A 10559-nucleotide genomic window follows, 5' to 3' on the forward strand; every position below is an offset into this window, starting at 1 on the left:
GGACCAACACACTGACGAAAGGCCATTCCAGTGTAAAATCTGTGACACAGCGTTCAAAAGATCAAGCGAACTGACAAAACATTCAAAAATGCACAATAAGTACCAACAGCATCAGTGTCCTCATTGTGCATTAAAGTTCTTGCGATTATCCCGACTAAAAAATCACATCCGCACTCATACTGGCGAAAGGTCTTATGTGTGTAAAGTCTGTGAAAAAGCGTTCACATCACTAGGGAATCTACGGCATCATTCGAAATGGCACAATAAGGACCAACAGCATCAGTGTTCTTATTGCTCTTTAAGGTTTCCATGGTTATCTAACCTAAAGATTCATATGCGCACTCACACTGGCGAAAGACCATACCAGTGTAAAGTTTGTGACAAAGCGTTCATATCACTAAGCATTCTGCGGCATCATTCGAAAATGCACAATAAGGACCAACAGCATCAGTGTTCTTATTGCTCTTTAAAGTTTCCATGGTTATCTAGCCTAAAGATTCACATGCGCATTCACACTGGCGAAAGGCCATACCAGTGTAAAATATGTGAAAAAGCGTTCAGGTCATCAAGAACTTTGGCACATCACTCCAAGATTCACAAAAAGGACCAACATCATTAGCACCTTCATGGTTGCTTCAAGTTTTCGTTTGAATAAACTTGAATTATGTATGTTTGCAGAATCAGCTCAATAAAATAATTTAAATAGAATGCACTCTTACATTCTACGATTGATATTCCAAAATCGACTGAATGAGGTTCTACTGAGATTTTATTTGTGTGACTGTGGGGCTACATGAGGTGTTCCGTAATGATTTTGACATTAACGATTAATGCCAAACTGTTTACGCCTCGGCCAAAACATATACGTTTTGACAGCGCCGCAGCAGTTTGGCATTAATCATTAATGTCAAAATCATTACGTTACGCTTGGTGTAGCCCCGCAGTGACGATCAGAATGCGTTTGACATATTCATATTTCTGTGCCGACGGTGCGACGTTGATATGTGAGCGCCCCCCCTCAACATTTTTACCAGGATTGCGTGTATTAGCACGTATGATCACGTCTGATCACGTAGAATCACGTCTTCATGATTCCACTTTAGCCAACGTTTGCACGACTTTATTTTGTATTATTTGTAACTAGGTGGACCTGACGAAGAAAATGCATTGTCAATGGAAAGGGATAATTTTGTTTGAATTTTCACCTTTTGGTGGAAGAACGATAAACTGTATTTTTCATTTTATTGTCGGCACTGTTTGTGCCGTCGAGTGAGACTTACTGTAGCTTCCGTCAAAATCTTCCAACCAAAACAAAGTCTGTGTCCGTCAAGCTTGTAATCGCTGCCACTGTAGTTGAACGATAGTTGGTTCCATTGTTCGAGAACGATGGAGAAAGTTGTAACGGTAAGTAACATAGATAATCAGGGCTATGAGTATCCACCAGAAAGTATTGTACGAGTCTTGCTGGTTGTCCACGATTCTAGGACGATGGCCAAGACGCCAACATCCTATCTGAGGAAGCCGACCAGGCCGAAGTGCGCTCGTTTGTCACAAGTCTTCTCGAGCGTTACGAGCAGAAGGCTGCGTTCCGGCAGCAGAACCTCAATGTGCAACATCCGGCAGAGGAGTACTTCTACAAGTATGACTCGAGTGTGAAGAAAAACACAGCCCTGGTTAAGAAGCTCAAACAGTTTACGGCACAGCAGCTGCCGGCGCTGATGAGCGATGTCAGTTCGCTAAATCTCACAAAGTACATTTCGGAAGTGAGCTCCGCTCTGGTGGAGGCCAAGCTGAAAATGAGCGATATTCCCGCCGCCATCAGTCTTTGCAACTATCTTCATCAGCACTACGCCGAGTTTTCGTCGACCCTGTTCGACAATTGGCAGAAGGTGCTCCTTGTGAAGCCCGGTGAAAAAGTGGCCAACGTGAGCAAAATGCGGGTTGATCTGCGCTTTTATGCCGAACTGATAAGTGTCGGAATCTTCACCAACAAGGCTGCACTACCGCTGCTCGGCGCATGCCTCACGGGTCTCATCGCGCAGGACAAAAGCGAACACGTTAATCTGTCGATCGTGCTGTCCTTTTGCAAGCACTGTGGAGACGAGTATGCCGGGCTTGTGCCGGCCCGGTTAGGCCGGCTGGCAGCTAAGTACAGCATCTCGATGCCCGGTTCGCAGCTGATACCACCCGACAAGCAGGGCAACTTGCGCCACCTACTGAAGGAATACTATCAGTCGCTGGCGGAGCATCTGCGAAGCGAGCACATGCAGCTCCAGGTGGCGGAAAAATCCAAGTGGAAGATGCTGCATGCGAAGGGCGAAATAACGACGGAAAAGCGCGAGCAGCTACTGCAACTGCAGGGTTCGTACGCCAAGCTGTACTCGTCAACCGAAGCGCTGGCCGATTTGCTGGGGGAACCATTGCCAGAGTTACTTGCGCTTTCGGAGACCACTGTACCGCTGGAGGGGGCCGTGGTTGATGGCAAAGTGGAGGGACTGGAGTTCGGGCAGCTCGATCCGTGGCGGGACGAAGAGACAAAATCGTTCTACGTAGATTTGCCAGATTTGCGCCAATTTTTGCCCAACTACTGCGGCAAGCGTGAAGAGGAGGGCGATGCCGAGGCGAGAGCAGCTGCGGATATAGAACCGGCCATCACTGAAGAGGCGCTCGATTTGGATACGGAGCTCGAACAGGATCTGACCGATGCGGAGACAGGAAGTATTCCCGAGCAGCACCAGCCGCAAGACAGTGAACTCGGCGATGGAACGGATGTGTCCGACATGTTTGCGGTTGGTGAAGACGGTCTGGAGCCTAACGTGCTCGAGGAAGGAGGCTCAAACGCAAACAACCCTGCAAACAATCAGGACAATCGAAGGTACTTTGAGCAATTTGTCCAAGCCCTTCAGAACTGTGTCAACCGCGAAATGATCGACAATGCGGCGATTGACTTCCTTCTTAACCTTAACACCAAGAGTAAGCGCAAACGGTTGATAAAGGTGTTATTCGGAGTGCAACGGACTCGGCTAGATTTGCTCCCAATGTACGCGCGGTTCGTAGCCATAATCAATCTCGTGTCTTCTGATGTGGCCACCGAGCTCTGCCAGTTGCTGAAAGTCGATTTCAAATATCACATCAAGAAAAAGGATCAGATCAACATCGAAACCAAAATCAAGGTGGTTCGCTACATCGGTGAGCTAGTCAAGTTCGGCATATACAAAAAGCTGGAGGCCCTGTACTGTCTGCGATGTCTGCTGCAGAGCTTCCAGCACCATCAAATTGAGATGACCGGTGCGTTCTTGGAAGTATGTGGCGTCTACCTCTACAACTGCCCCGAAAGTCGCCTTCGCACAAACGCTTATCTCGAGCAAATGATGCGCTTAAAAAAGAACACCACAATGCACGGACGTCACGCCCAGCTGGTCGAGAACTGCTACTACTTGGTCAAGCGGCCGGAAGGATGTAGAATGGCACGAAAGGTACGCCCGCTCATGCACACCTACATCCGGCAGCTGATCTACCGCGAGCTGGACAAAACGAACGTGGACAAGCTGATCAAACTGCTGAGACGGCTGGACTGGGACGACCCCGATACTTTCGACTATACGGTGCGGTGTCTGTCGAAGGCGTATAATATCCGCTACCACCTAATCCGCAGCATGGCCGATCTTCTGGCAGGGCTGTCCTCGTATCAGGAGAAAGCTGTCGTCCGCGTGATTGACACCGTGTTTGAGGACATTCGTGCCGGGCTGGAGATCCACGACAACAAGCTGGCCCAGCGCCGTGTAGCGATGGTCAAATATTTGGGCGAGCTGTACAACTATCAGCTCGTTGAAGCGGGCAACGTGCTGAACACACTGTATTCGATCATTTCGTACGGGGTGCAGCCAACGCACAGCGCAACTGCCTCGGTAGTCGATCCGCCCGGCTCACTGTTCCGCCTGAAGCTTGCCTGCGTCTTGTTGGACACGTGTGGCCAGTATTTCACCTCCGGCACGAACCGCAAGCTGCTCGACTATTTTATTGTCTTTTTTCAGCAGTACTTCTGGTTCAAGAGGTCGCATCCATACTTTCAGGGGCAAAATACTCGCGATCCCTTCCCCATACTGGTGGAGCACATGTACCGGGAATGTTTGAAGAACTTGCGTCCCAAATTGAAGCTGTACGCGGACTACGAGCGAGCTGTAGCTGCCGTCGAAGCATTGCGCCAAAAGCTATATCCGGAAGTGGACATGAGCTCTGACCAGCCGTGGGTTGAATCTGATGACTCGCAGCAGCAAGGATTGCAAACAATTAATGAAGCGCAGGAAACGGCGACCGATCACAAGACGGAGACGGACGAGTGTACGTCGGATTTGGAGGATGAGTCCGAGGGGTATAGTAAGTTGCGGCGTGGTGGTCCGCTCGATGAGGATGATGAAATGGCTGCGGACGACAATGGAGGCACGGAGGTGGATGAAGGTTGTTTCGAGCAGGAGTACGATGAGGTGACGGTAGAAGCCGACCCCGAACAGTTGGTGGAGGACTTAAATTTTGAGCGCGAGTACGAGCGGATGGCAACAGAATCTTATCTGCAAAGGGTGAAGGACTCGGGCAAGGTTAGCGTGAAGCAGATCCCGATTCCCATCACTTTTCGGAATGATACGAAGAAAACTTACGACCAACTGCAGGTAAGAAAAGGGCGCCATGCTGCTGGGCAGTTCACGAAAACTCTACGCTGCTCTCAGAGTGTTACCCGTGCCAGTAGAACACTGCGATCTGACAATAATTCTGTTTACAGGAGCCTAAAGTGGAAAAATCCGACATGGTGCCGTTCGCGTTGATGATACGGGGAAAGGGTAAGCAGCAGCAGTATAAAACATTTGAAACACCGGAGGACAGCCAACTTGCGCAGTACATTCGTGAGCAAGAACGACGCCAGCAGGAAGAGAAGGACAGTGTCAAGCGGCTGACGTTGAATATTTCCGAGAGGCTCGAGGAAGAAGACTATCAGGAATCGCTGACCCAGCCCGTACGCGGAATGGACGTGCTACGTGCTCGCGCTCTGAAACCGGTTAAATTCAAGCATCCTCGAGGGGTGCCCGACGTGGATGCCATTTTTCACTAGAAAGTTAATGAAACTAATTCTGCGAACACAGCATTACAGGATAAAGTTAAGGCACACAAACAATGTGAAATGTGCGGTAACGGAAAACAGTTATTGAACTCAAATTTTTCAGCGACGTAGAAAGACGATTTTTTTGTTTCGTGCACAATAATTGATTTGTTTGTTTGTGATTTGTTGACGAAGTTGATTAGATTGAGATTTGCCCCCATATGCGTAGAGGGACAATCGAGAAACCGTTACAACAGCGGACGACAAACCAGCCCAGAAAGTTCGTCAGAGTGGCTTTTTTCCGCCAAGGCAACAACTGTCTTGCACTGTCATAAATACTAATACTAGCAACTGTAGTGAACCTCTTGCCGAAGTATCCTTTGTTTAAACTGTATTTATTCGAACAATCAAATTTACAAACGCTAGCGTGCAGTCACAGCATCAATGACAGTCTGGATGCTGTCAAAAATAGACCGCGGTCGCGATTGTCATTCAGTCAATCTCTTCCATCGAAGAGACCTTTGTTTACTGTTTACGACCCGATTGAATAACCGGACTCACGTTGCATGGGAAAATGAGCGAGAAACCGAAAACCGCTGCGCCTGGCGACGGGATTCGTTCCATGCGCTCGACTAACGTTTTTCGTGCGATCAACTTCGAACTTTACGCTAAACCAGTAAGTACAGCATGCTGTTCGATGGCCATTTTAGTGATGGATTTTATGCGGCTATTGCTTTTCAGAATGTGGTCGTCATGGGCATTGGATTGGTGTGTCTCAGCATAACGTTCGGTTACATCGCTTACATGCGCTCGAAGTACGAAGGCCTAGGATACTACACAGCGGTGCAAGAGGACGGCAAAGAGGTGTTTGTCAAACGGAAATCGAAATGGGAATAAACTAAGATTCATCGAACGCGGCCTTGAAACTGTTTTCTGCAAAGTTACAGCATTCGTTTATTTGTTGCCGGAGAAACCCTGCCGCGTGCTTCTGGATCGATATCGATATAACGGTTGAAAAGGTTCTCAAAAAATATGTTTCCCGCGCTCCGCTGCTGTTGCTTTTAAGAGGTACCGCATGGGCCAGTTTGTGCCAATGCGTCGATCACGGATGATCACGCCAATTCTTAGGACAATTTCAACGATTCCAGTTGCTCCATCAGCTCGGTTTCCGAATTCAATTTAATAGTTTGCGTGGCGTTGAGCGACTCGCCCCGTTCAACCTTTTCTTTCAGCTGCTTAATCCCCTTCAGCTTTTTGTAGATGGCCCGAATTTTCTTGTCTTTCTCCAAGTCGCCCGTTATAGACTTCTTTGCCTCACCGACTGGTTTCGTCTCAGAGCATTCGTCGTCGTTATTGTTGGCAATCGCGGGGTTCGAAGTTGTGCTTGCAAGGTTGCCGTTGGCTAGATCAACAATACCGCCATCGGGGTTGCTGCCGCTGCTGCTGCTGGGACCTTTCGCTGCACCAGCGTTTTTCGCCGGCTTTTTCTTGGAGGGTTTCGTTTCCGACGTTTCGCCAGGGGTTTCATCAGCCGCAGCTAAATCGGGAGCTGGGGCCGCGGCTTTCTTTTTGTTTTTCTTGGCTTGCTTTATCTGTACGGAAGACCGATATCCAGGAGGCAAACCCGGGATCGGTGGGCGCAAGTCGATTGTTTGGCCACCGCCAGTGATGACGATGTTGTTGCGAGCACCGGGCGGCACGTACTTTTGCTTGCTAGCCTGCGGTGTCGTGGATACGATCCCGGTCACCTTTTCGTCGGTGATGGGCGTTTCCTTGAGTGAGGCCGGATCGCAGCGCTGCCAGATCACCTCCAGCAGCTCCCCGGTCCAATTGTACTCGCTAAGCAGTGCGCCAGAGTAGTGCCAAACCTTGAACCCGTTCGCCATGCGAAGTCTCGGGGCCGTGGTGGCCGTCAGAAACTTGTCTCCTGCCGGGCTCCACTCCAGCAGTGTCGTGTCGGGCGCCTTGAAACTGGCCAACTGCTTGCGTCGATTCAGGTCCCATGTTTCGATGTATCCCGGGAGATTTCCAAAGCCACCGAACACGATCAGGTTACCGAAGCCGTTGTAGTAGATTGAGTTGCGGTTTCCCGGCTCGAAATCGTACACGGCATCGCACTTCAGATTGAAGAGTGTAGCCCGGGCCGGCATGAATCCGTACACCACACAGAATTCGTTCGACTTCGGGCTCCACGCCACGTCGTGAATGGGCCCTTCAGCGTTCAGTTGCACCGAGCACGAGTCCCCTTTCGGGGTCATGTAGTGCAGTGCCTGCTTGCCGTAGTAGGAGACTCCCGACTGGTCGACGTCCGTACTAGTCATCAAAATGAGCCCAGTGCCTCTGCGATTCCACATCATGTCCACCTTATCCGCCTGGTAAAAGAAACGAATGAATCGGCATGTCAATCCGAACCGGCGACAGTTGGGCCTTACCTGAAAGAAGCTTTTCGAGGCCACCGGTTGGTTCATCTCCAGACATGGATACTTGAACAGCCGGCACATCGATGGGCCTCCCTTCGTGCCGGGAATGTAGACGGCCACGTGCGGCGGTGATGTTCCCGGTGCCATGGAAACACCGCCATTTCGCAGGCCACCGAGGCGCTTGGACACGCGCTGGAAGCCGGCACCGGATGGATCGGTATGATCGTAGAACAATACCTCCCCGCCGACCAACAGCGCGGCCAAGCTTTCGTCGCTGCTCCAGTGCATCTGCCAGTCGTGGTGGCGCTTCTGGATGACGGAAAACACCTCCTCTCCCGTCTCCGCCCGATAGATGTAGAGGTTCGGTTTTTCCTTCACCACGTCCTTCGGGTTCTCGGTGTACACCTCCCACGTCATGAGGTACGTGCCGCGGGACGAGAACTGCAGGAAGCAGGCCTTCGGCCGTGGCAGCGAAGCGATCGTCCGCCAACCGTTCGCCACCTCGCACAGCTGCACCGTGGCCCCGTTGGCCCAGGCCAGAAATCGACCATTAGGACTGTAAACAATAGCGCGGCAAGATTTACTCTGGTCGGGGGTAAAGCTTGGGTCCGGAATGAAGTTGAGTTGTTTCTGTTGTTGGTCGGGCGTCCACACTTCCACTCCTCTAGCGGATCGTACTGCAAGCCGGAGAAGAATGGGCACAAGTTTTAAGGTTATACGGGGTCGCACCAACCAGGGTATCTCTACGGGAGCCCATAGCTGCTCTGCCACTTATTTCACATAACCCGTGGCAAAAACGGCGGCTAAATTCATGCAAAGAATTCCGTGACGTCGACACCGAAACATGCTGCCGGACCACTGCGGAAGCAACGGTCCTTGCCATTGATCTGTGGTTCGTCCCTATGTTCTTTGAGATTCCAGAACACTTTGCCAGCAAGTAGAAGCGAAAACGGTCGCATTCGTAGCCGCTGTTACTTACGCGCTACTGTAAAAGTTACAATTCCGTTCGCCATTGCTAGCACAGTCCTCCGGTCACGATTTCGATTTTTCGACTAGCACACCAACAGCAGAGCATATCGCGATGGTAAGTGTGAATTTGTCGGGAAGAGTGAGCTTTGACATTTCGGTGTTTTGACAGCCAAGCGTTTGATTTGAAGCGCAGGGTTTCCCGAAACGCTTCGCGATAGATGTTTGCGACGGGTAAAGTATTCTGTTACAAAAATCCGAATGTATAGGAGTGGAAAATCTCTGCATACTGTTATGCTTTGTCGCCGCGCTTTGAGTTGTTTGGAAATGTTATTGCTTAAGGCATAAAGGATTGGTTTAAATTTAAACGAAAAATGAGACAAATGGCGCCAACGCAACCGCGTGAGTGCCCGGTGAAGAAGCACTCACGGTTGATGCGTGAACAGTGCGTGAACGAATGAATTTGGTCGTAAATCGTGCGAAACATCTTTCGCACGCCTTTTATCGGTCAGTTTTTCAAGAAAGTCAACAACGGCTGCGGGTCACCGACTACCAGTGCCGGAGTAAAAGAAGATTATACTTTCTTAAAATAGCCCGATACTCATCTTAGAGTATAGAGGTCGAACAACCTGCCGAGAACAATCTCACGCGCTGCTGTTTTTTTTCAACTCTCGGCGCGTCCTGCATCGCCAAGACACACTTGATCTTCAAACAACCCCGCGATAGGTACAGTATTTGAAGGGGTTGCTTTTTTAGTTTGTCAAAGTGCGAACCACTTGCCCAATCCCTATGCGCGCCAATTAGCGACTCTCCTGCGCGGTACCGATCACGTGTTGCTTGCTAACGCACTGTCTCCAATTTTGCAGCCCTCAAGAATGGAGGATTCTCCGCATCACGTTCACTTCGACGAAGCGGTGATAAATGATGAGATGCACGAAAACTGTCTTATCTACCAGGTTGCGCCGGACGGAACGTCGCTAACCGTACACCTAGGCTTTCTGCAGATAAAGCATCGGTATCGGATCGAGCTGAATGTGCCCGCGCAGCTGCTACGCACTGCGGGCTTCGATGTCGGGGCCAACAGTGCATTCGTCGGCCAGGACATCCAGATACCGAATCTCCACTGCAAGCTGGTGGACTTCTGCTCCCAAACAGTAGCGGTGAAGGGCGAGGACAACTTTGTCATGGTGATCGAGTTTTTTGCGCACAAAGAAAAGCTGCTCAAAGAACGCCTGCATTTATGTGGCAAGGAGGAAACGGCCCGCACGCTCGAGCTGGTTCTGGTGGCCCGTGTGCTGGGCAGAGGCAAAGGTACACCGATGCTGCGCAACGGAATCCACTGCATAGGTGTGGAGAAGGACGAGGATGAGTCGGAGCTATCTGATTGGCAGGGATTCGCGGCGGCAAAGTAGATAGCACACATTACAATACACATCTTTCAATTTGCTCTGCCATTGTTAGTGTAATAAATTTGAATCAGTCCAAACAACCCTCTCCGATACGGTTGTGTGTGAATCCGTGTTGAGTTGACGCGGGAGATACGCGTTTTCCGCGAGAGCGGATCTTGACCTTCGGCCGCAGGGTAGTGTTTGTGGTTTGTTTACAATCAGAAAGTGGACACCCCTTCACCGACGAAAGGTAGCCTCTGCTTGCAAAAATATGCTCGTCGGTTGGTGGTGGGTGTAGACAGCAAAGCTGATCGCCTGGTCTTGGTCCAGGCTTGCGGAATCGAAGATAGAAGGCGAACAATTGGAAAATCACGGTCCACTTGGCCAAACATCGACCAGCACACCGGCACAAACTTGTTGATTGTACGAAAAGATGCTGCTCCGAATCCGCGGACGAATCTTTCTCGAGTGTTCATCGCGCGCTCAGTGAGTTACTTGCGTGCTTTCGCGTGAACTCTTCGCTGCGCTACTGTCAATTAACCTGTCGGCAGCCATATTTTGTTTTTCGCATCGCCAGGTTCGGTCGGAAGGCTGTGCGTTTTAAGTATCACTTTTGTAACACAAAACTTCAATGTCACGATTACGGAGATAGTTTCGGCGTAAGCTAAGCACTCAGCTAGGTGAAGGTCGCGT

General features: G+C 50.2%; 5 protein-coding genes across 5 annotated transcripts in view; 4 read left to right on the forward strand and 1 right to left on the reverse strand.

Moving 5' to 3' along the window:
• Positions 1 to 673, forward strand: part of LOC131211819 (zinc finger protein 85-like) — an 8324-nt gene extending 7651 nt beyond the window's left edge. Inside the window, exon 2 of the mRNA XM_058205450.1 lies at positions 14 to 673. Within this exon, the coding sequence (XP_058061433.1) occupies positions 14 to 619 (606 nt within the window). The 3' untranslated portion in view covers positions 620 to 673. The remainder of the gene's footprint in view (positions 1 to 13) is intronic.
• A 713-nt stretch (positions 674 to 1386) lies between these two features.
• LOC131211823 (regulator of nonsense transcripts 2) lies at positions 1387 to 5435 on the forward strand. The gene is made up of 3 exons (XM_058205454.1): positions 1387 to 1404; positions 1485 to 4667; positions 4778 to 5435. Exons 1-3 carry the CDS (start codon positions 1387 to 1389, stop codon positions 5102 to 5104), a joined length of 3528 nt encoding a protein of 1175 aa, XP_058061437.1. The 3' UTR covers positions 5105 to 5435.
• A 163-nt stretch (positions 5436 to 5598) lies between these two features.
• Positions 5599 to 6023, forward strand: LOC131212637 (small integral membrane protein 8). Its single transcript, XM_058206573.1, has 2 exons — positions 5599 to 5768; positions 5834 to 6023. The coding sequence occupies exons 1-2, from the start codon at positions 5667 to 5669 to the stop codon at positions 5987 to 5989; spliced, it is 258 nt and encodes an 85-aa protein (XP_058062556.1). The 5' UTR covers positions 5599 to 5666; the 3' UTR covers positions 5990 to 6023.
• LOC131212636 (eukaryotic translation initiation factor 2A) lies at positions 6013 to 8591 on the reverse strand. Its single transcript, XM_058206572.1, has 3 exons — positions 8492 to 8591; positions 7525 to 8189; positions 6013 to 7464 (listed from the first exon to the last, which is right to left on the reverse strand). Exons 1-3 carry the CDS (start codon positions 8523 to 8525, stop codon positions 6217 to 6219), a joined length of 1947 nt encoding a protein of 648 aa, XP_058062555.1. The 5' UTR covers positions 8526 to 8591; the 3' UTR covers positions 6013 to 6216.
• Positions 8592 to 9029: 438 nt separating this feature from the next.
• LOC131210938 (adipose-secreted signaling protein) lies at positions 9030 to 9952 on the forward strand. The gene is made up of 2 exons (XM_058204264.1): positions 9030 to 9204; positions 9345 to 9952. Exon 2 carries the CDS (start codon positions 9354 to 9356, stop codon positions 9888 to 9890), a length of 537 nt encoding a protein of 178 aa, XP_058060247.1. The 5' UTR covers positions 9030 to 9204; positions 9345 to 9353; the 3' UTR covers positions 9891 to 9952.
• The last annotated feature ends 607 nt before the right edge of the window (positions 9953 to 10559 follow it).

Source organism: Anopheles bellator, chromosome 2 (assembly GCF_943735745.2).
Source record: "Anopheles bellator chromosome 2, idAnoBellAS_SP24_06.2, whole genome shotgun sequence".
Lineage (NCBI taxonomy): Eukaryota > Metazoa > Arthropoda > Insecta > Diptera > Culicidae > Anopheles > Anopheles bellator.

What these genes read in the sequence shown, in the direction of transcription:
- LOC131211823 (XM_058205454.1), top strand. An exon ending in AAACTTACGACCAACTGCAG is followed by an intron (nt 4,668 to 4,777) that starts GTAAGAAAAGGG and finishes TTCTGTTTACAG; the next exon opens with GAGCCTAAAGTGGAAAAATC.
- LOC131212636 (XM_058206572.1), bottom strand. Translation starts at nt 8,525, where the DNA reads ATGGCGAACGGAATTGTAACTTTTACAGTAGCGC. An exon ending in TGTAACTTTTACAGTAGCGC is followed by an intron (nt 8,190 to 8,491) that starts GTAAGTAACAGC and finishes TCCGGCTTGCAG; the next exon opens with TACGATCCGCTAGAGGAGTG. An exon ending in CCTCGAAAAGCTTCTTTCAG is followed by an intron (nt 7,465 to 7,524) that starts GTAAGGCCCAAC and finishes TTCTTTTACCAG; the next exon opens with GCGGATAAGGTGGACATGAT.
- LOC131210938 (XM_058204264.1), top strand. Translation starts at nt 9,354, where the DNA reads ATGGAGGATTCTCCGCATCACGTTCACTTCGACGAAGCGGTGATAAAT.
- LOC131212637 (XM_058206573.1), top strand. Translation starts at nt 5,667, where the DNA reads ATGAGCGAGAAACCGAAAACCGCTGCGCCTGGCGACGGGATTCGTTCC. An exon ending in TCGAACTTTACGCTAAACCA is followed by an intron (nt 5,769 to 5,833) that starts GTAAGTACAGCA and finishes ATTGCTTTTCAG; the next exon opens with AATGTGGTCGTCATGGGCAT.